Source organism: Aplidium turbinatum, chromosome 1 (genome assembly GCF_918807975.1).
Source record: "Aplidium turbinatum chromosome 1, kaAplTurb1.1, whole genome shotgun sequence".
NCBI lineage: Eukaryota > Metazoa > Chordata > Ascidiacea > Aplousobranchia > Polyclinidae > Aplidium > Aplidium turbinatum.
Genome location: NC_137472.1, coordinates 10,935,781 through 10,960,827, shown reverse-complemented (window position 1 = coordinate 10,960,827; position 25,047 = coordinate 10,935,781). Strand labels below are relative to the sequence as shown.

Below are 25,047 nucleotides of genomic sequence, written 5' to 3'. Positions count from 1 at the left end.
TCTTTCTTTGAGCTCATAGAAATATCTAGGGACGGTACATTACGGAACACGCAGCTCCGTTGTTCCTTCAACATTAGAAGGGTCAATTGCCAATTTAACATTGTTTTTACGCTTTACTGCTGGCTTGCTTTCAACTAAAAACCTTAAATTACTTTAAAACCAACTTCACTCTTCTTATATATCCCATAAAAAGTAAAATATTTTGTAAATTACCAAAAAAACGTAACCCTTCTAGTATTGCGGATAAGCCAAAAGCGGATGAAGTTTCGCATCCCTAGAAATATCGTTCTACTTGAACAAACGATGATAAATTGACCTACAACCGAGCTACGCGTTCTCTTTCGTAACAGTGCAACCAATTAGTCACTTGCTACGACATTACTGTATACAAAGTGATTGCTGCAAAGATTTTTCATTTTTCCGGAAATTTTTGCGATTTAGAAAATTTTTTATGAATATCTTTGCGACCCCCTTGAAATGACCTTCGCGACCCCTTTGGGGGTCGCGACTCCCAGGTTGAGAAACGCTGCCATAGAGGCTTTCGTACGAAATGTTTCCTTTTATGTTTAAAAGTGCTTTAAACAAAGTGTAGCAGTCTTTCAAAGCTTGCGGCTTTCACCTTCCGGTTTAGCGAATGCTGCAAACAAACCTACAAAACCTTTGTTGAATTGTTTTAGGGATTATCGTTTTACGTCAGCAACGATTCTTTTTATTGATGCTCAGCCATGCTAACTAATTAAAAATCATTAATTTAGATTACAAGATATATGACAGGCGTGAAAGAGATTAAAATATTTAAAATTGAGTAAAAAAAAATTGCTTGAAACTAACATTACTTTTTTGTTTTTAAACGTAGGCTAAGTGATTTTTTTGCTTGTTATCAGTTAAAACAAAAATTGAATAGAAGTCGTAAAGTTCGTGTTTGCTAGCACGCAGTGGAACTGATTGTTGCTTCGTATCTACTTTCCACTTAGTAAATATTTTGTTGCTGCTGTTTCGATTAGGATGTTTGTCATGCAATTTTAGTACCACTGTCTTTGTTACACAACGGTTTAGATCTATCAGTTTCTATTTGAATAAGGACCTTCTGATGATCTTCTTTTAGGTGAAACAGGCTGTCAAGGATTTAGATAGTAAGCCTAATAACTATATTTGATTTAATTCACTCTGCTTTGCTTTTTGCTTGGCATTGAGCAATTTTTGTAGTATTAATAGTTTTCATTGTTTAAAACTTGTTTTAAATGTCATCTTGTTAAGAATATAGGCACCGTGGTGAGTTAAAGAGCAGAATCCTTTTTGTTTTTATTAGCAGACATTATAGCTACATTTAGTGTATTAGCAATGTAATTGATTTGTGGATATATCGAACAAATTAAGAAAATAAAATAACAAAAATCTAAACAATCATATCTAAGTAAAATAATTACACTTGATGCAACCAACCAATAAGTAAATCAACCACATTTGAATTAATTTTAAAAAACAATATTCCCAGCATTTTTTTACACTGCATCGCTAGGTGGCAATATTGATACGATATTTTAAGCGCAAATATAAATGAGCGTGACATCTGTTCAGTTCAATAATGTTGCAATTAACGCTGCTGAGGCCATATGGCTACAATTTTGCTCCTGAAAGATTAACAAGATGAGAGTCATTTTTCAGAAATATTTTGTATTATTCTGTGAACTTATACGTGTGTAAAAGGTCATTTCATTTAAGTCGCTTGTAATGTGTTAAACGAGTGTAATGTGACAGTTAGTGTGCAATACAGTGAATTTGAAATTTAACTAAGACATTTACAGTATGAGCTTTTCATTAAACCAACGTTTTAGACAACGGAAAGCATACAAGCAGTAAGAAATTCTACTAACATAAAAAGATACAAATAATCAAAAAGTTGAAAGATCGACCTAAACGTTATTGTCAAAAAATCTTGTTGGTGTAGCTTTGTGTAGGTTGTTTCACGGGTATTCACTATTCAGTGCTCTCAGTGTTTCAGTGTAGTAACATTAAGGTATAAGAGAATGTATTTATACCACTCACGACGCTTGGTTCGTGATATGATTATGTTACGCATATTCCTTTTCTTATGGTCAATAATTTTGTAGACTCTCCTTAACGGTAAAAAAACATTAATTAAACGATTACTTCAAAAATAAGTAAATTGCATCAGGTGCTCAGTAAAGCCTTTGACTCAAATATAGGTAATTTTACTTTGCAGCTTGGTCGTTTTTGTTGTTCATTAGGAGGGGGTTATTAGACATTGATATGTTTACTAACCGCAATGATATGTTTGGCGAGGTAAGTTAGTACTTTAAAGTACAGTTTTTGCAATTGAGTGAATTATTACAACTTTAAAACTAAGAAAAACAGCAATCTTGGTGTAGCCTACTGTAACACTATTAATGTCGTTTTGTTTTTTTTTTCCTCAATCTAATTGCCAAAGTGTACTGTACTCTATTGTAATTAAAGCTGCTTTACTCTTTGTGCAAAAAAGTCAAAACACTTAAATATGTGTGATGTAGGTGATTGTAAGCGTAATACTTTTTTAATTCCCTGTAGATTTATTCATTTAGTAATTTTAAAAAATGTTCATCCACACTCCCAATCAAGCTATTGTTAAATAAAAAATAGAAAATACTTCATTCTCAAATAATCACAAGTTTAATCGTTTTTTTTTTAACTTTTTTAGCGCAGCATGCATCCATAGAAACACCATCTCCCGGCGAACAGTTTCACAGTATATATTTCAAAATGTTGTAAGACGCGTTGATGAAGTTGTTTCTACTGTTTATGTAATTTAGAGCCTCCTGGAAACTTAATCCTTCCACCTTCCTAATAATTAAGAGTAGAGAGAGAAGGAAAACTTTGCATTGTCAAAGAAACACAGAAAATTCAAAATCATCACTGTTTACATACTTCAAACGTTTAATGATATTGTAGTAGAGAAGGAAACATAAGCAGTAGGTAATCTCGTTTATGGAGCAGTATTTCTAAATTTAATTAAAATAGAATTAATTCTGCACAAACAAAGTGACTTTCCTAAGATGGATGGTAGAGGATTGTCAGTCCATACGCCGGCAGACGTTGAATCAATGTAAAAAATGGTTGATTTGCTGTCTGGGCAGCTTATATAGAACAACTATGTTTACTTTTGTAAAAGACTGAATTTTTTTGATTTTGATCGAGTGCAACAAGTGTTCATTGATTCTCCATTGTTTTGTCTAACAAAAAACACTGCTTGAAAACAAAGACTTAGATTAGAAGTATTTTCTTTGGTCTATCATAAACAACAATACAATGCAAAAGAATTCACAAACGAATTTGCGCGTGTAACATACAGCAAAGTGGACGGGGAGACTTTAGACCTCGGCCCGAAGTGACGTTAGGGCCCGAAATCTTTCAATGAGGTCCAAACGTTTGGAGAAAACCCCGCGTATTTGCTGCAGTGCATTTGCATCCATTTCATTTCTTTTAGAGACAATTCCTGCTTTTTTTATAGAACAACTACCTTTCCTTAATGATTTTATAAGTATCTTTGTATTTTCTAGTTTTTTGATGTACAGCAGCTTGTTTTCTTTTCGTACAAGTTGCTTTTCTACTTTTTGTTTCTAGAGGTGTCTTGCTTTTACGGTCCAACGGATTTCATTGTTGCAGATCCTGAATTATGCTCAAATCATATGGAATTACAAAAGAATACCCCACAATACATTCAGACAAATATTTCTTTCACAACTTAATCTTTATTGTAATTTTAGAAAAACGTAGTAAGGCGGTTCGAAACCACGTTTACAAAAAATCAAAAGCTTAAAAAAGTATTCTTGCAATAATTATGAAAATTGACTGTGACAAACTGTGCGTTGTACAATGTACATACCATGTACAGTTGAAGTTTCGTGAAGTAGATTGATTTATGCAAACCAGCTGTGTTGCTGAACAGTTAGGCAACAGTATAACTTAGATATTATCTAAGCCGTACAAGCCCAACCAAAAGCATTTTATTACGGATATCATACAGAACAAAACATTATAATAACACGAAAAAATTTGTTTAATATCGGATAATGGCAAATAATAATATAAACAACAATAAAGTGAGGCTACATGAAAAGATTGATTTGTGAGTTAACTCCAATCAAATTATTGCCGTATGTCTGCAATTTCATATTTTCAAAATTGCTTGTAAAAATGCCATGGACAGTAACTTAATGAAAGTGGTGCATTTGCAACAAATTGCAATTGAGATTAATGTGTCAATAAATTTATCCAAGTTGTTTATGATAATGAAATCAGGACGAAATCAGTGCATACATTTATGTCTTATTTGACAGGCAATGGACCTGGAGACACAGCCCATACTCGACCAGGGACAAACCTCACAGTCCGATATTGATTATGCTATAGGTGAGTGACTGGCACATATATTCCAGCCTAAATGAAGAGGAGGATAGCTTGACAAATTATTTCTTAACCTACATAGATCTCAAAGGCGGCACAATATCAGGATACGTTATTTTTTTAAGTGCAAGTTATAAGTTATGTTTGGAATATAATCCATAACCTTTGTTTTCTGACGCATGCTAATCCTAAGGCCACAGATATATTTTCTGTAATTTTTATTGGTTTCAATTTCATTTGTTCAATTTATGTTGTGCTTTGTACATTTTTAGCATATTTTGTTTATCATTGTTTTTGTTTTGAAATTTTAGTTTGAGTATCATAAATCTATTTTGACATGCATTTTAGTAAGAGAATTTTCAGCTTTTCTAGACATATGTATTCAAAATGCACTTCTTGTTCTTCGTTTGAACTTTCTTCGCCACTCCAGGGATCGAGGGGCTTTGCCTTTTACCACCCTTGGGCAGTGGCGGCGACTAGATGTATGGGCAGGTGTCGAGCAGCCCACTAAATTGCTTCCTCATCATGAAAGGCTCAAACGAAGAAAGAGAAAACTTACTGAATTGTCCTTCAAAATTTGGAAAATATGCAGCTATATTACAGATTCAAACGAATGAACAAAAAATATGCAATAAACCAAATCACTTCGGATTGAACTCTTCTACGTTTAACAGACTTGTTTTTTGGGTTTTTGCCAAGTTTTCTTAGCTAGAAAATAAATTTGTTTCTTTTATGTTGATGTAATGTTTGTATCTGTTGAAGAAAACAAGTTTTGCTGTTTCCACATCTTAGCAAAATGCGTGACTAAGGTTTTATTCCAGTGTTGTGGCACAAAAGGCCTAAACAAAACTGATCACAGATGTATCCGAGTTTCAATTTAATGTTAGCGTAAAAGACAATACAAAGTCAAAGGCCTATCTCTTCATTTGAAACCTTTCTGATTTTAAGCCAGGTTATGGATACTTTTTCAGACGCGGGTACTTCGTACAAATTACCTGATGAACTTTTTATGGTTTGTGGGTTCTTACCACTTTTTTTTAATTCATAAAAAGAGCGATTTTTGCATAGTAGGCGTAGAGTAAATCTTAGTCTTATCACAATAATCTCAGAGTCGTGCTGACTATGCTTAGGTGAAAACTTACCCAAAAACAGAACTATTTTTTGTCTGACGTAATGCAAATGCTAGTTTACGGTAAATCGAAATTTTACGGCAGAAATCTCACCAAGGTGACTTTGAATTTATGCACACAAAATAAACAGCTGCAAGAGGATATGCTTATGTTCTGCAAATTCCATTAAACTTCTCCAAATTTAAGTTATGTCCCTCTTTGTTTCGTAAACGTAATTTCATTGCAAACTAGCGTTAAAGCAACGTAGAAGTAAAAGCAATTAATTAATCTTTCGTATATTTTCTTTCAACTTTTTGTATACAAGATTAAAATGATTTATAAGTTTGGTTGAAAACTACAGTTTCTGATCCACTTTGTAGCACAGTGTTTCCGCAAAACTTAAATAAATTAACACAATCCTTCTGTTCAGAGCAACATCGTAATGTCTACGTGGGATTACCTGCTTCTTATGACAAACAAAAGCACCACAAACACCAAAAAAGAAAATTTAAAGGTTTTGATAAATCTTCTGAACAAGAAAAACCTGGTGAGATTCCATTTAAAAGTGAAAATAAATTATGGTGATTTATCGGTGGAGGACATTAAAAGTTTCCAGATTTAATGTTTGGTGTTACTGCTGGTGGCTTACAAATGCATCACATTTTATTACTGCTTGACAATACACTGACTTGACTTGACAATGACTTGACAATACAATGAACATTGACAATGACTTGACAATGTTTGACAAAACACCAACAGAAACGTAGCCAAAAAATACACAAAGGAACCATTTGGTTTGTGCGACAATTCAATTTCTAGAATTCACACCCGAAAATTTTCCCAGTGTGATAGAGATGCTCATTGAGGATTGGCACAAACTTCAAAATTTAAACTTAACAATAAAAATACCACAAAAGAAACCTAACGACAAAAAACAAAGTCAATGCAATAGAAGGAAACAAAACTGTACAAGAATTAAAATAAACTGTTTCATGTGCATTTAATTCTACTTTCTACTGCAGGTTAGGTAAGTTAATTATATTTATTAACATAGATATAGCTTATCGAGAGTGAAGCATTACATACAACCGTATATATTATTTGTAGCTCTACCACCTAGTCAGCAAGTTCAATTCATCCTGGGAGGAGAAAAGCAGGATGGTGAGGTTGATGAGAACAAAATTCTTCGCTGGTGTGGCGCTCCCTGTCTCTTTATTGAGATGCAACAACTGAAAATTGAAGAAGGTGGAGATACTCTTTGGAGAGAGTCCGCTAGGTGAGATGATGATAATGATGATGATAGTTGTATTTATACTAGCGCCACAACTATGCTAGAAATTATGCTCTTGAGTAATATTTTTACCTTTGCATTTGTTGTGGCTCTACAGATTACTCTAATGAACAATTTTGCTTGCTGAATGTTTTACTAAGCTGAAATGTTCACTAATATGACTTGTTTCTGAAGCTTCAGAAGCAGTAAACTGTTAGTTTATTTTTATAGATGGATAAAATTTGAAGAATGTGTTGAAGAAGGTGGGGATAGGTGGAGTAAGCCTCATGTGTCAACTCTCAGCCTTCAAAGTGTGCACGAGCTTCGTTCCTGCCTTATCAAAGGAGTGGTCCAGTTAGACATGGAGGCCAATGAATTTGCACAAATTGCAGGTTTGTGGGTATCTACATTTAACGTCACGTATTTAGATCTATAGCACGTGAGATCACGACATGACTTGATGATCCGATGATCCGCTGCGCCATCTTACCGCTAGGTCTGCTGTACCTCTAGTGGTGAGATGGCCTAAAGGATGCGCCCGCTTTTTAATCATTCAATCCTGGTTCGACTCCTGGCTTAAGCTGGTTGTTGATAAACACCGCTCACCTCTACCCAGGGTGTAGGCCTAATAAATTTAGTGGGCATAGTTGCTGAAGGAAAGGCGGCCGAGAGAAAGGAACTGGGCACCCTACTCTGGTTAGTGCCGTTGACTTAGTATTATGAGAATCTTCTCATCCTCAATGCCTTGATCAAATATAGCTTTACCTATACTGTACCTCTAATGCATATAGATCTTGTCATTGAACAAATGGTGTCGAGTAACTATCTTCCACACGATGACTACGTCATTGCAAGACTTAGAACGTTGCTTTTATGTGGTTTCGAACACCAAGGGGAGAGGAAGAAAGGGGTTACAGCAATCAAGTCTGTCACTGATTTCGTTGCCAGACGAGATTCAGAATCTCAATTTAAAGCACTTGGTAAGTCAACACAACTTCATTTTTTATTTGTTTTTGCGTATGCTGATGTTGTTGTTACTTGTGATAATATAAAAAGTTCTGCATTGAAGTCCTTATTTGACCATTTACTGTACAATAAACGCTCTTATGTTTACTAAAAAACGGAAAAAAATAGTAGCTTTAGCTAAAGTTTGCGGGACAATGCGTTTTTAACGTTTCATAATATCTGTGGACATAAAAAATGTTTATAATAACAGTAATTAAAATAGTAATAATCGAGTTATCGACTTTTGCGACAACACGCACAAAGTATAGCCTATATATTGCTAATCACATATTAAACACAACATACGACTAAAAGCAGATAAGGGTCATGGAGTCATTGGATCAGCTGCGTTCAATCACGGCAATTCTGCCGCAATATGCCTTTTAGTGCACTTTATGCAAGGAAGCACAAAATGAATTTTAATTTTTTAAATTCTTATATGTTTCGATTTGAAATTAAACTCGGGATATAAACAATGATAACAATCATCTTCTTCTTCTTGCTTATGAGGCAACAATTCAGGCAACATCTCCCAATTGTTGTAACCAGAGTAATGTCTTCATATCAGGGTCATCATATCATATCACAATCATCTTTAACTTTCAGCACTGAATCAGCATCGCTCTGAGTCTTCTGCACTGCATCGTCACAAGTCTTCGATAGCAGAAGGAAATGACTTGCTCAGTGGTCTTGAAAATGGAGATAACCAAGTGTTCACCGAAAGCGACAAGAAAACCAAGGTTGGTTTGTTTCACTGTACAAAAATACCAATTACTGTCAATCTAGTTTTAAGCATTTCTTAAAGCATTCTTTTCCATAATAATAATCATCAAATTTTTAATTGTTTATTGGTTTTCGTTTGTTAAGTTTCAGCCAACACTTTGTTACTTTTTTTATCTGTTGCTTTGACATCATCAAATTATCAAATCATCAAATTGACATCATCTTGTTGATGTTTCACTTCTTTATTATGATATTTCAGCCAGATATCTTCTGTAACTTTGGCTTCTTTATCATTTTTCCTGCTGGTGTTCTAAGAAGTTATTGTATTCAATAGAAAAAATTACTATGTAAAATGTACATCTATGTACAATTGTACATGTTTCCCCGTTACTTTGTTACTTTTCACTTTTTTTTTTCAATTTCACTTTAATGTGCTAGATATATTTTTAGTGAAGCAATAATCCTTTTTTTTAACTCGACCTCTGATACTGTATTTTCACTTTTTCTTGCATCCTCTGTGCTCCAGGTTCCGTATTTGATGAAGAAGATCCCTCAAGGTGCAGAAGCCTTCAATGTCATGGTGGGAGAAGTTGACTTCCTGGAAGAGCAAGTGGTAGCGTTCGTACGTCTACACGACAGTACATATTTAGGTACACTCAGGCAGCTTTGCTTTTGTATTTAACTTTTCATTTGTCATTCGCTGTAAGATAAACTAACAAACAACACAAATTTAATTGTGCACTTTTTAATGTAAACCAATTTTTCGGAAACACAAGTGATTGATAGCTATTTATCTATTGCTGTTGGCAGAGCAGAATTTTCAAAAGCAGCAGATGTATAAACAAATCATATTTTTTCCACCTGATGTTACTAGAACTAAAATGATTGTCAAATGGTATGAAACCATAGTATTCAAATATTTGAGATACTTATTAGCCTATGTTATTTTTGTTATAAACATATTATTGTTTTGGTTGGGGCCTATTTATGTAACTACCATACTGTACTGTGTACATATAAAAAACAAGATTGCAAATTGCACTGTTGACATTTATACTAATCATTTCGTTATGTGTGACTACGCTATAGGTCGCTTAGTGGAGGTACCGATTCCATCGCGATTTATTTTTCTTCTTCTTGGCCCACCTGGAAGTTACAAGCAAAGTCATGAAATTGGTCGTTCGATAGCAACTCTCATGGTTGACGAGGTAAACGTGTATTGTTATGTTGATATGACATAACAGAGTACCTGAATCAATAAGAAACATATAATTGTGGTTCTCACCTGAAGACTCTCACCACTTGGATACATAGCCGAGTGGTGAGAGGCTTGGTTGGACGTTCAATAGGCAGCCAGTTTGACACCGTTCAAGAGCATGTGGCCGTGTCTTTGAAAAGACACTTAAAGGTGTGCCGTCGATTGCGGTGTGGCATCTTTTCGACTATAGCCCTTAATTTATCTCATTTTAATGAACAGTACGCTGTTCTAGAGAGAAATGCCTACGGCCCTTCTAAGGGCATGGTTTGCAAACTCAACTCATATTATAAACTTTAGTGATTCGCGATGCAGATTCAGCAGATTGAACAGATATGTATGCTTACGCTTGTATGACGGCAATAGCCAACAGTATGGCGTTTACGATAATGCCTGAAATAATTAGCAATATAATCTACATCAAGTGTGGATAGTAAATACATAATTTGAACTTTGCAGAGAATGCTAGTTATATGATATTTTAGAGTGAAAAACAGAAAATTTCCCTTGATTATTTTTACATAAAATCGTGTTGCCGATCAAACAGATAACGATAAAAGGCTTTGTTTATATCATAAACCTGGCTCGTGCTTCTACAGTTGCTAATTATTGTGTTGTTATAGTTCCTGGTTTTCTGTCATCCTTGCAAAAGCTTTATACTAACAGTTTTACATTGCTTGAGTGTCGACATATGTCAGAATTTCGCTATGCAACTTACTAGCATATGTAGGCTACATGTACCTATTTTTTTAAAGGTGAAGTTGTGTAGGCGTTGATGCATTCATTCTTATCAATGACTTTATCTTCAGATTTTCCACGAAGTAGCGTACAAAGCTAAAACGAGGAAAGATCTTTTATCTGGAATAGATGAATTCCTCCAACATGTGACTCTTCTTCCTCCCGGAGGTTGGAATGCCACCACACGCATTGAACCTCCTAAAGATCTTCCAGGCAACCAGGTCAATACAAAACTTAACTGCTTCTGTGCGTATCTTTGTTTTCTCACCATGTCACTGCTGGAAATCTTGATTTCATCTGTTAAAAGATACTGTGTAGTATACTGAATATATTTTCTTTGTATAAAGTTCTGGATTCTTTCAAAACAAAAGCAAAACGCACGTTAAAGTGGACACAGAAGAAACAGTATGGTTTTTCAATTGATTCCGTTACAATATATTATTGGGATCAATACTTATTTTCGAATTGTGAGTAAGAGGCGTTCACAGCAACCTTATTTCAATGTTTCTGGAAAAAAAAAACAGATCCTTTGTTGAGATTTCGTTTTAAATTAGTTTCTTTGTAAAGAAACTGGCTTTTTATTATCATTTTACCTTGTATTCATCTAACTTATAAAAGTATCTAACGTTGGAAATAGTCATTCAACGTAACGATTTTTTGGTGCAGGAAATCTAAAACCTGAGCAACAGAATATCGCTTAAGGCGTTTGTCTACTCTTATGTGCAAGCTGAAGAATTTGCTGATAGGATCACCCGAACGAGTTAAACACAACTTTAATTAGCAAATTCATTAGCATAATCTTTTGTTTACAATTCTTGTTTGTAACATACTGTAGATTTTGTTTACATGACAATTCTAATGGTATTTGGAAGCCAATTGACTTCGCCAGCCACCTCAACAGTATACTTCATTGTGTTTCTCGGCAGTCGAGTGTAGCAAAAATTATTGCGAAAAACACGTGTTTCGTCTATGAAGCTGGTCGTCTATCGCTGTCAACTCTTTCTACTCTCAACTGCCCGGAAACACATGTTTTTGGGAAAAAGTCTTGATGGCTAGTGTGGAGGCTACACCGGTATGGTTATAGCGAAACACGATGCTCGCTGTTCTATAGTGAGTATAGTTACAGTAGGTAGTGCTGACGCTAGGAAGATCCTTCCTTCCCAACAGTGCATATCCTTGGCGACAGTTAATTTAGTTGTTTCTTTTCACAAAAGTAAGGATTTAATTGACTGACAACAGCAGCGGTTAAGAACTATGTGGCATGAATTAGTGGTGCGATACTAATGAGCCCAGCCTCAAGGGCGAAACACGTGTCTATCGCTGTCAATTCTTGCTACACTCGACAGCCGATAAATACGTAGGCTAATTGAGTTAACTCAAATGTAAGATTGTTCATTTAGAAGTTTCTGGGCAGCGGATGGCTAGCGTGGAAGCTACACCGTTATGGTTAGCGAATCGCAACTGCTGCTCGCTGTACTAGTGAGTGCTCAGCCTTGTGCTGACGGCCGGGAAGAACGCTTCTTCTTCACATTGTGCATTTATGTGACAGAAAAAGCGACTCGTTTCGAAAACAAGCGCATCAATATCAAGTCCAAGTGACACTAAGGAAGAATTGGTTGTTCATGAAGTTAACCCAGGCCTGCAGAGGACTGGAAGGTAAAACTTTATGATTCTTCTTCTTGTGACGATAGACCTGTTATGCTAATTTCTGCTGAAGCAGAAAAAGAATAAATATCAATAAAATAAATTATCTTCTGACAGATGTTCAATCCACAACAATGCTTGATATATTTCAAAGCTTCAATACAACAACGATATATTTTAAAGCTTTTACAAAATCAAAACCTTGTTTTAAATTTTTGAAAAAGTATCTGCTCAATTTGTCCACCTGTAGCCTACCAGGTTTTGACATGCAAATAAATTGACTAAGTTTTCGTTTTATACAATTTATAGATGACATTTTCTGCCTTTTCGTAAAATTGTTTCGAACCGGTTTTTCAATATTCACCAGGTGCACGCTTTACTTTTGTTTGATTTTGTATATTTACAGATTATTTGGTGGTTTGATCGACGACATAAAAAGAAGAGCGCCACACTACAAGTCGGATTTCACGGATTGTCTAAGCATCCAATGTCTTGCTTCTTTCATATTTCTTTACTTTGCCATCCTAACACCAATTGTCACGTTTGGTGGTCTTCTAGGAGACGCTACTCACAATTATCTTGTAAGTCAATCATTTTTTTTTTCTTCGTGGTTCTTTATGATGAAGTATTTGTAATAATGTTAAGTCACTAAGTCTGCACAATGTTGTGAGAATGCATTCTAAAAAATCTGTGCACTTTCCGTAACCTCTCTGTAGGGGCGTAACTCTTTTGACTACAGTAGTTCTCAATGAATTCTGAAAAACTTGGGTGTTCATCAGGACAATTATAGTTTCTTGCACTAGTTGCAACATTCATCTGATAAAAGTGAAAGTAAAAGCAACAACAAACAGGTTGATTTATTGAACGTTGAAACGTCAGAGAAACAATAAATCAACCTGTTTGTTATTGCATTTACTTTCACTTTAATCAGATGAACGTTGCCACTCAATAGTGCTAGAAACGGTAGTTCTCTATTATCAGGCTCACCAACATAGAGCAGGATCGAGTGCTCTTGTATATTGCTTTTTTTCTGGACATAGGTGGTTTGTTGATCTGTTTCTTTGTTCATAGAAAAGGATTTTAATCGATTCAGTTGCAACAGAAAACTCAAAGTGCCTGCTTAGCACTTTAAATGTTTTGGCACCACTAACGTAGTCTTTTGGTCTGCATGCACAACTTGATTATGCTTAGATATATAAAACCTGCTTTATTGAATACTTTTATATACTGTAAAGTTTACTATTTTCACGTTAAAATACCAAGCTTTATTCTTAGTTTGTAATTTTTGTAATTCGATGTAGATGCGATTTAGATTTGCTGAGTTGAAAAACAGCTTTTACAGTTTTTCATAGATAATGATATAGGCTACATACGTAACATTTCACTTCATTCATATTCCAACAGGGAACGATGGAGTCAATTTTTGGAGGAGCTATGTCGGGTGTGGTTTACCACATGTGTTCCGGGCAGCCATTGACAATCATAGGAAGCACAGGCCCAATACTTGTATTTGAGAAAATCATGTTTGAATTGTGCGAGTAAGTGAATTTTAAACTACTGTTCGTTTTCACTTCGATCTTTACACCATACATAGGAATTTATCTCTTTTTGAAGTCTAACGACAGATAACAATGCTTTCACAATGAAATAGAAATCCTTATCACCAGAAGTTGGTGTATTTATAACAAAGCTTAAAACATACGGTATTAACTCAGCAAATCAGCCTGCGGACGTTAAATCAATGTAAATATGACTGAACTGGTGGCTGTGACAACGCAAAGAGTTTTGTGCAACTTTGAGATAATATTTGCCATTTATTATCGCAGAGCTTTAGGCTTCAAATACATAGCATTCCGGGTGTGGGTAGGCGTATGGACTGGATTCATTTGTCTATTGTTTGGTAAGTACAAAGCAATATTAAAGCATGTATTCTACAATAAGTTTAAAAATATGTTATTTTTCTTTCTGTTTGAAGGACACAGAGCAGTAGTGACACGACGTCAATCTGCAATCGATATGACGTGTGCGTCAGCTATTGAAAATGACTTTCAAGTCATACTTTTAAGTGTTTAACTTCAGGGGAAAAAGCAAGCTTTGTCCAAGGACAAAAAATTCTTTTTCTACAAACAATTAAACTACTCAGTCTAACTTGAAAACGTTAGCACTGCTGGGTGTTGCATACCATTTTTGACTTATTAAAATAAATTTTCCATTTCATGAATCTTCACCCGACAGATAATAAGGCATGAATTGGTTTACATTTTCATTTTTCCTTGGTATTCAAACAATAAACGTTTTATATTGAAGCATGTAACCATGGCGTACTTAACAGAGGCCAAACCAACGTGCGTGCTGGAGTCTAAACTGGAGGCGAACATTTTCATTGACATATTGCATTGCAAACACAGTATATTTAAACCTAAAACGATCATAATGAAAATTTTGCTTTCAAATTTCAAAATGTAAAATACATTTTCATCCATGGCATTTCATATGCTTGACATAGTCTATTCCAATGAATAGTTGTTCCCGTGTGTGTTACAATAATAAAAACAATTACAGTAGATGTGTAAGGTTTTAACTTTGTAGTTATTATTTTGTATAGAGCTGATTCACAAAAATACAATGTACCTACATGGTCAAAACTACTACATGAAAGGACTGTGGCCAGTAGCGCAACCAGGATTTTAGTAAAGTGGAGGGGGGGGCTAAACCAAGCCCCCCTGGTTGCGCAACTAATGTGGTGCTACTTTAGTTCAGATAATGAACGAAAAAATTATCTGTTATGACAACTTTAAATAATATCAGTGCAAGGACTTCTCAGGAATGAAAATTGACATTTAAAGAAGTTCTATAACAGTCCTTACAGAAGTCTCAACAATAAAGAAAAACAAACAAAAAACAAGTTTTTAATGCATAAGTTTTAAAATCTTTTGTTTTACTTCCTTTCTGATACAGATGAAAATAGACAACAATAATTTTTAAACTTTAATATTGGCCAATGTAGCTGCATACTTTTTGTTTACAGATAACTGGTATTGATCTGATATAGAGTGAAAAACACGACATAACAAGGTTCTGCAACAGTGGTTAACAACTTCATGAAACATGATATAACCATAAAGTACCCATTGGCAAACTGTGTCACCTGGTGTATGCATATATATGGTATATTTCTCTTCAGGATTTCGAGGTAAACGAAAAGTTGTTTCTTTGTTTGCCTCATCATAATTTCCATGGCAATTAGTCACACAACATTTTCTACCCATCTTAATTAAACATCAAATAACCTCTTAACATACTTTGAAATATACATGAAAATGAAGATGTAATGAAAACTATGCCTGCACTAACTATAGGCTACACTTTGCAATGGCACAAGTTTGACAAAATTAAGGTCACAAATGATGCTTTGAGACCGCATAAACTGACCAAATTCAACTTATCAAACTTTAAGCAGCACAATTTAAATGCACAGTTTTTATAAGAACAATCTAAACATGTTAACGTTTTGCTTTTTTTTTTAAAACTTTGCTGGTCTCAAAATTGGAGACTAAATTTTTATTAATGCACACAAACTTAAAAGCGTTTGTTAGACTATTCCTTCTTATACCACATTAGACTATTCCTATTTATACTACATGCACAGTATAGAACAATCGGGTATTTTAGACTGCAACAAAATTTTAAAACCAGGTTTGAAAATGAGAGTGTCTCTTAATTCCTGGGTGCCTTCATGCCACATTTTTGCTGTACTGTTCTACAGTGTAGCAAAGTATTAGCCTGCACAAGTCTAGCTAGACTAAGCAATTATTTTTCTAAAGTAGAATTTCAAAATGCTGCATAGGATTTCTAGATTTGTCTGAGCCATGGCGACCTTGAAATACTGACCATGCAAGCAATTTTAGGCTCAAGAGCTGAAGGCTGACCCTGCTATCATGCGTTTAATATACTACACCTCTACGGTAATAAAGATAAAAACAACTACACCAATTTGGAAAAAAAACAAAGCTAGCCTCAACAATTCCCATCATTCTCAAAGGTACCGTACAGTAAGTTACTTTTCACACAATTTCATAACACTTCTGGGTGTGCCCTCAAGTAGCCCAACATTATTTTACCAAAACCGACGTGGCTACCGGCATTCGCTAGCTAGCCTTCAGCCTCGGTACTCAATATTTGTTTGCATGGCCAGTATTTCAATAAATCAACATTTCATTTATCCAAATATTCTACCCTAAATAACATTTCAACAGCAAGCACCTTAAAAACTACCGCAAACCTAATTCAATTATTGAACACAATATCAGTGTTGCCAGAAGTTTAAAACAATTAACTTTTTAAAGGGAATGCCATGAAAAGGAGTGCAATTTTCAAAACAAAGCTGAGTAAAATTAAAAAAATAGTTCAATATATAAACTATTAAAACCGCAGATAAAGCTGCTAAATGAAATGTTTAGTAAAGTTTCATCACATAGGAATTATATTAAAATTGAAAGAAAAAAAAAGTATTTTAAAAACTAAGACTTTTCTGCGTTTTTGAAAAGTAAAGATAGTTCTTGTAGATTTTTCCTGTTCAAAGAAGGGTATGTTAAAACAATTGTGCAAATTCAATAACAGAACAACGGGACAGTACCGATTAAAGCACACAGATATCTGTTGGGGTTTTCACACCTGGCAACTCTGCATCGTTTTAGTATACTTGCGCAAATGGCGAATGAATATACAATTAAAAATTGATTTTCTAGCAAACTTTTTCATATAAGATAAATATTTAAGGTGAAAAACGTTCACTTCAACTTTTTATACATATTTTTTCAATATGGTATGTCAAAGTCATGAAAACATGTTCGCCTCCAGTTTAGACTCCAGCACGCACGATGACATGGCCTCTGTTGAGTACGTCATGCATGTAACGCATTGAATCTATCCAACTCAATGTGAGCTACAATGCCAAACTTAATTTTGTGACAGTTGTGATGAAAAAAATACAACATTATATACAGAAAGGGTATTCTTTTATTGGTAACTCCAATAAAATTTTCTCGTGCAGTGAATTTGTGTGTTAGGTAAGTTTCTTTTGCAATGTAACCATAATCTGTTATGACATGACATGGGAAGCAAGACAAACAATTTCAGCGCGTACCAAAAGGATTTGATTCATTACGTAATCACACTTACATGATTCTGTTTGTCGCAATTACTTCGAAATCTTTTCTGTTTTTCCAATTAGTGACTTACTTTGTTTTGCAGTTGCTTTTGATGCAAGCAGCCTGATCTCATACGTGACGCGCTACACGGAGGAATCTTTCTCGGCTCTCATATCTCTCATCTTCATTTACGAAGCGTTCAAGGTAAAGCGTTAGGTCATCATGACGTCATCTTATGAGCGGCTTCTTTTTGTACCAAAAGGTTAATGAAGTTTAAGAAAGCATTGTCACTGTGTTTTAAAACATTGTATAGTCATAATCTGCTACATCTGTCACGTTGATGATTTGGTTCGTGATTTCTTCCAGTTGTTTACTCTAATTACAAAAACAACGTAGAAAGTTCAATTCCAAAAGCAATCTAAAGATAAAAAACTCTGATTTTATCAGCGAAATGTGACGGGAAACCGCAAACAAGAAGTTGCAGGTTTACAGTGCAAGTATTTTTTTAAAAGCATTAATGCTATGACTTGAAAGAGTTAAAAATGTCCTGATAAGGTACAGTTTGATGCTCTCTTGGCTGCCTAGTCATGATAGTTAGAATCAGTGACGTTCGGTGGCTTAAACCGTTGGGAAAGCAACTTGGAAATATGCTGCAGCAAGGTAGTAGGCACGAAGGGCGTAACCGTCGGGCGAAGCCCGAAGGCAACACTTCCAGCGGGGGGTCTGGGGGGTCTTCCCCAGAAATTGTTGAAAAACACTTCCAATTTGGTGCGCTCTGAGAGCATTTCCAAAACAAATCAAAAATAAAAGTCTGTCAAATTGTGCTGCGCCTATGTCGTGATCATACATTCATTTAATGTTTAGAAGTCATGAACAATCTTAATTTTAACGTTGCAGGACCAAAATCCTGTGTTAGACATGGAATAATAGTTGTCTAAATATTTAATTCGTCATTCTCAGATATTCAGTTAGGCCTACACTACAAAAACTAACACTTAGGCCTAAACATTACAACCGCAAGCAATTTGTACAAAAAGCTGGATAAGTTTGCCTCCTGCGTATAGAAGCTTAACAAACTAAATATTGCACCCGCACCTGAACGTTCATTGGCGAAGTAACGTTATATCAACGCTGAAAAAAGGGCAAAGGCATGACTATGAAAGCTAGTACAGTAGGCTAAAGTACATGGCGAGGAGATCAAAAAACAGCAACAAGCTTTTTGGCATTATGATGCTGTGCTGTGTACCGTGACGAGATACCATTCTGACGAGTAAGTCTAGTCGCTTTAGCGAATGTACGCATTGACGTCACTGGGAAAGCACAACTAACCTACCATAACCATAACACATCTGATTGGCTAAGCAGCTGGTGACGTTTTGCAAAACGGGTGAGGATTGGTTAAAGCGAAGGCGTTTTTTGACATTTTTGAATCTGGGAAAGCAAGTTTGATAGTTGCTTACCTGGAGCCTCAGTGATTGTTTTTGACAGAAGCGTTTGCGTTAATTGGCATTTATAGGCAAGACATGCGGTTTGGTGAGGACTTAGACTACTCACAAGCGTTACAAGTAATTCTAGTCACGAACACAGTAATTTTCAAGTTAAAATAGACGTGATAGAAATAATAATAAGTTAAACCTAGAATTCAGTCATTATATTTTGCATAGTTTTTGCTAACGTAAGCACTGCTTTCCTTGCTTTCCCTCACCGATCGTCACTGGTTAGAAGAAGTAGCGAACTCTAAGTCCTGTCATTGGGACTTGTGTGACGTCATAATCATTTAATCAAAAATAAACAATACTATTGATCCCATAACAATATCGTCTGACTGGTCTCAAACCGACTTTTGAGGTTTCCAACTTCTTTGGATACGTAATTCTGATTTGGCTACAATTCTTTCAAACAGTTGTCTCATTATGAATGCGCAATTGCGCATGATATGGAATAAATTAGATTAAACTTAATAGACCTGTAGTAACATTGAATATTGAAAAATATTTTCTATAAAAAATACGTTAAATTTAATATTAAAAAATAATAGTAACATTGAAAATATTTAAAACAAATCAATACAAATCATACAATAAACAAACTTGGTCTACAAACTGTGCTCTTATGAGAGACCATCGATGTTCGGTTAAGACCTAACCTAACAGTGAAATGAAGCAATTGAAGACAAGCAAAGTTGACTACAATGTTGAATTTTCAACTTAATATTTTTTCCGTAGAAACTGATGCACGAGGAAGACCAGCTTCACATCTGGTACGGATGGAACCCTGAAAAAGTCACTCTCTATGAGTAAGCTAATTTTGTAGCTTAGTGTGAAGTATGCGAAATATGTAAACTTTTTTTCAATCTAATGAAAAACAGTAAAGTTCAAAGAAAGTATTCTGTTTAACTTCAGGCAGAGTTCAGATATAAAAATAAAATAAGTACAAACTGTGTTTTATTTCAAAGTAAATCGAAGTGAATATAAATATTTAAAATAAGTGAAATTTAAAAGTTTTTATAAGACATTATCCTTAATACTTTCTTGCTGCTGGAGTGTTATCATTTTCTATCGTCAAACATAAAAACAAAAAAATCTTTACTATCCCTCACAATATCATAAATATTTGTTATTGTTTGTTTCATTGCTTTGTTATCTGTTGTTCTTTTGCTTATGATTTTCAATCGGTTTTGATGAAGACCTACTTTCATATGCTATCTAGTGGTTATATTAGAATGGCAGTGTAATTTGTCTCATCCACTAGCCTTTCAAGCCATTCTATAGTACCATTACCTCACTTACCATCTCATGATAATTTATAGACATTTGTATCATATATGCTGTTGCACTTAAAAGAACAACTTTAATTTGCACCAATGTAGATGCAATTGCTACTCTCCAAACATGACGTCATTGAACAATATGAACATCACCACCAATTTGACGATGGCCAAAATGAAGCAGCTTTCCAAGGAAAAGATTGCCACTTCTCATTCTAACTTGCATCAAGGTGGGATTTTTCCTAAAACCAACATTAATTTTATTGTTTGTAACTCCAAAAATGAATCTATCTATTTCAAGTCGTTTTTTTTTTTACTTTTAAAAGTCTTGACTATTGTTGGGATTTCCAAGATATTAAGCCTATTTTAGATGCCATAGGCTTCTTGTTTATACAGTATTTTGTTGGTTGAAATTTAACACCTTTGCTACATTTATTACAATGTTTTAACTAAAAGTTTTTTTAGACTTTTTTTTCATGCTGAAATAGGCTATCACCTAGAGTAGGCTACAATGTACTCAGATGGGGTATGAGTATGACTGGCGAAGTGTTGAGGTTTTGGTAAACTTGACAATAATGCTTCAAACTTGTAGATGCAAACGACCTATTTTAGCCGATTTATTGTGAAATAGCATTCCTCCTCATCATCATCATCATCATCATCACCACAAACAGTGCAACTCTACATTCAGTACATGCAACAAAGTGACAGTCACATGCATGCACTTAATGATTACAAGAACATAGTACAGTATAATAATAATCAACAACAACAAGCATCACAACAACTAACAACAACTACAACAGTAATCGTAGTTGAAATTGCTTTCGTCTATTAGGTCTACTTGTTTTTTTTCTCAAACTAATGAACGACTGATGACATTTATTTCCCCATTTAGGTTTACTTTTCCGAACCGATGAGGATAGTTTCCTCTGTGCTTACCAGGACAATGTGACTAACATCTCAAATATCAACTCGATTCCTTGGGAAAACTTTACTAGAACGGTATGAATGATCACCTTAACTCAAATTTGATAAATTCCAAGTGATACTATCACAACAATATACTTTTAAATGAGATTATGTTGCATTTAAATAAGGAGTTTAAAAAATCTTGTTTTTGTCTTTTAGAAAAACAAAAGTATACTTTTCTGAATTTTTGCCTGAAGAACCGTTAATTAAAAGAGTAACAATTCAGTTTTTATACTTATCTTTTTCAATCTAAAAATAGCTATTCAATTGTGTTTATATCTATGTATGGGTGTGTTATTTTAAGTAAAGTCATAAAACTTTGGTAGAGAGTTTGCTTTGTTGAACCATAGAGAAATAAAACATAGTAACTTTAGCGGGTTTAGCATACTTTATTTCACACAAAATATAACATAATTAAATAAAATAAACTCAAACGTTTTCGACACGTACGTGTGTCCTCATCAGGAATTAAATCTGCAATACATAAAATGAAAAATCGTAAGATAAATTTGACTATGCACTGTAACTGTAACGACACTCTGGACTGAAAGCACAAACTGAACAAATGATACGAGAATGATTGCGAGTAAATTATGCGGTGGGAAACAGATCACGTGAGGTGTAGACTACAGGCATTGGACAAAACAATTAGAACACACACAAAAGGAACGATGAGCCACAGGCGAATAACTGCCGGTTGAGAGATGGATTGTTACGTTTGATTCTTAAGGCTTCCATGATCTTAGTCTGAAAATCAGATCTGCCTCGAGAGATGATTTTAAATTGGTCGATCGAGACATTGTCAGTGCACGTTTCACAAGAGGCGATGTGCTCTTTAATTGCACTTTTAGTTGTTAGGTTTGGGTTTAAGTGCTCCCCGGCCCTTGTCAACAAATGTCTGGTTGACATACCAATGTATGTCTGGTTTGCGTCACGCAAACAACTAAATTTATACACAACATTTGAAGAAAGAGCAAAGGGGGTAGGCGACTTCAATTGAAAATATTGGTGCACTTTAAATGTTTTATACACAGGATGAATGTCACATGAAAATTTCTTTTTTATAAGTTTAGCTAGGTTTTTCGCAAAAATTGTTGAATCTTTTCTTAGGTAGGGTATATTAATGAAATAACTAAAATCTACTTCTTCAGGCGTGTCTTTTGGTTCATCAGCCATGAAGGTGTTACACCTCACGTGATCTGTTTCCCACCGCATAATTTACTCGCAATCATTCTCGTATCATTTGTTCAGTTTGTGCTTTCAGTCCAGAGTGTCGTTACAGTTACAGTGCATAGTCAAATTTATCTTACGATTTTTCATTTTATGTATTGCAGATTTAATTCCTGATGAGGACACACGTACGTGTCGAAAACGTTTGAGTTTATTTTATTTAATTATGTTATATTTTGTGTGAAATAAAGTATGCTAAACCCGCTAAAGTTACTATGTTTTATTTCTCTAAAGTTATAAAAGATAGACAAGTATTTTTCTCAATTGCTTCAAGATTCAGTTCATGTCGTGTACTTTACAATAAATTATTCATATGCCCAAATTTTCTAGGAATGCATAGGGTACAATTGTGGAAAACTTATTGGTGAGTCTTGTGAGTACACCCCGGACGCCATTCTCATGTCTATCGTGCTCTTCTTTGGAACTTTCGCCATATCAATGTTTCTCAAAGGAATGAAGACCTCCCGGTACTTTCCAACCAAGGTACAGAGTTGATTTATTTTAATTTCTTTCTTTGTTTAAAAAGATCATAAAAGTTTATGAAAGGTGTTGGAACGCCAGACCAGGATGGCATAAATCAACGCTATACCATGTCTTCAAGCCCATTTAGTTCTTTGTACTAAGTTAGGCCATGGCCACCTGGAGATGCGGCCTGATTTGTCACATTTTGCAGATTTTGATTACAGCTACTGCTAGTGCTTGACTGACATTTTTTGAGATATTTTTACTTTTTGCGGTTTCCTAATGACATAAAACTTTTTGTTGCCTTGGGGAAGCAGTAGCAAATGAGAAAAAGTAAGTTGAAAAACGCAAAATCAGACTGTTATTGAAAATTAACAGTCTGACTAAAATCTTCGAAATCGAATTTTCTTTGTTTTTCAACATGTGAGAATGTTAAAACCCATTGTGTCATCTGGGGAAAAGAATAAAGAAAGCGTAAAAATATAATTTTTAGAAAAATTTATTTAAACGTTCGCCCAAAGTTAGAAAAACCTGGAAATTTCTGCAAAATGTGACAAATCAGGCCGTATCTTTAGGTGGCCATGGTTAGGCCATGGCCACCTGGAGATGCGGCCTGATTTGTCACATTTTGCAGATTTTAATTACAGCTACTGCTAGTGCTTGACTGACATTTTTTGAGATGTTTTTACTTTTTGCGGTTTCCTAATGACATAAAACTTTTTTGTTGCCTTGGGGAAGCAGTAGCAAATGAGAAAAAGTAAGTTGAAAAACGCTGAATCAGACTGTTATTGAAAATTAACAGTCTGACTAAAATCTTCGAAATCAAATTTTCTTTGTTTTCCAACATGTGAGGATGTTAAAACCTATTGTGTCATCTGGGGAAATGAATAAAAAAAACGTAAAAATCTAATTTTTAGAAAAAATTATTTAAACGTTTGCTCAAAGTTAGAAAAACCTGGAAATTTCTGCAAAATGTGACAAATCAGGCCGTATCTTTAGGTGGCCATGGTTAGGCCTATGTCAGGCATATGAGGATGACATGGTTGTTAGTTTGATCACAATGACACTTTTTAGTTTGTTAAAAAATGTGTCGCACTAAACTCTATTACCATTTCTATTTGTGTACGGTCAGGTAATAGTTCTTTTATTTTTTTAAATAATTGGATTGCTAGCTCGTTTCTAATTTCTAGTACTAGTTTCAATTTCTAGTTCGTTTCATTTAGGTTCAAAACTTTGTTTACATCGAGCAAAATCAAATATTTAATACTTTCTCATTTTTATGTTTTTCATTTTCTTAAGTTTTGTTTCAAATTTCAAATAAATGTATAATAAGTATTGATCTTTGCTCTTTGCAGTATTGATCTTTGCAGTACTTCCGTCAGTAAGCTGAAGCATACATTGCCTAGGTTTTGCAGCAATCAGTCCCACTTGTGAGGTCTTGACTTGTGATAATCTTGATTTTAATCTTTCCTGGAACATAAAATTTGAAATGTTATGATCAAAACATGCGACGACCTTGACATTAATTCTCATTACCACAAAGAGATTATGTGATCACTAACTTTTAAATTAATTTAACCGAAAAAATACGTTTAATTAACAAAAAATTATGCCTGTCTATTTGCGTCAACGAATTCTTAAGGTTTTTTGATGTCTCAGCAAATAGCACAAAACCGTACAACCGGTAATAACTTAACTCGTTGTTTATCTTTTTGATGCCCAAGGTCAAGGTCGTTTCACGATGAACGTATGTAACCTAACCAAAGATATAACCTTTTTCTGCTGCATATTTTGTTATCCCGTAATTTAATGTAGGCGTAGGGGGGTCAATTCTTTCATTGTCAAGCTTCTTCTGGATGTTATTCTCTTTTTACATTTGATAAGATAAAAAAAAAAAAACATACAAAAAACACAACAAAGGCATTGCTACATTTAAGCATTTGTATGACTGTAGAAATTAGATTGTAACAGAAGAAACTCAGACAATAGAATCCGTTATTTTTACATTGATTCAACGTCTGCGACGGATTTTGTTGTCTGGAGGATTCAACAAATGAATTAAAGTGAAGAAAGGCGTTCTTCCCGGCTATCAGCACAAGGCTGATTACTCACTAGCACAGCGAGCTGCAGTGACGCTTCGCTAACCAGAACGGTGTAGCTTCCACGCCAGCCATTGAGACCTCCAATTAAACGTTTAAGTTATTTTGGCAGCCGATTGTAGCATCGAATAGACAGCGATAGACACGTGTTTCGCCCATGAGGCTGGGCTCATCAGTATCGCACCGTATTCTTGCCACTTGAGTAATCGACCGCCGCTT

The 25,047-nt window shown here is 34.8% G+C and overlaps 1 protein-coding gene across 1 annotated transcript in view; it reads left to right on the top strand.

The window, feature by feature from the left end:
- The first annotated feature begins 2,228 nt into the window (after positions 1-2,228).
- LOC145769926 (electroneutral sodium bicarbonate exchanger 1-like) overlaps positions 2,229-25,047 on the top strand; it is a 36,501-nt gene continuing 13,682 nt past the window's right edge. The window contains exons 1-19 of the mRNA XM_082581478.1: positions 2,229-2,304; positions 4,335-4,407; positions 5,941-6,057; positions 6,621-6,789; positions 7,015-7,175; positions 7,575-7,763; positions 8,395-8,528; positions 9,038-9,161; positions 9,601-9,719; positions 10,576-10,725; positions 12,054-12,160; positions 12,555-12,729; positions 13,553-13,686; positions 13,975-14,048; positions 17,402-17,502; positions 19,524-19,594; positions 20,168-20,295; positions 20,964-21,070; positions 22,598-22,750. Of these exons, the coding sequence (XP_082437604.1) occupies positions 2,272-2,304; positions 4,335-4,407; positions 5,941-6,057; positions 6,621-6,789; positions 7,015-7,175; positions 7,575-7,763; positions 8,395-8,528; positions 9,038-9,161; positions 9,601-9,719; positions 10,576-10,725; positions 12,054-12,160; positions 12,555-12,729; positions 13,553-13,686; positions 13,975-14,048; positions 17,402-17,502; positions 19,524-19,594; positions 20,168-20,295; positions 20,964-21,070; positions 22,598-22,750 (2,319 nt within the window). The 5' untranslated portion in view covers positions 2,229-2,271. The remainder of the gene's footprint in view (positions 2,305-4,334; positions 4,408-5,940; positions 6,058-6,620; positions 6,790-7,014; positions 7,176-7,574; positions 7,764-8,394; positions 8,529-9,037; positions 9,162-9,600; positions 9,720-10,575; positions 10,726-12,053; positions 12,161-12,554; positions 12,730-13,552; positions 13,687-13,974; positions 14,049-17,401; positions 17,503-19,523; positions 19,595-20,167; positions 20,296-20,963; positions 21,071-22,597; positions 22,751-25,047) is intronic.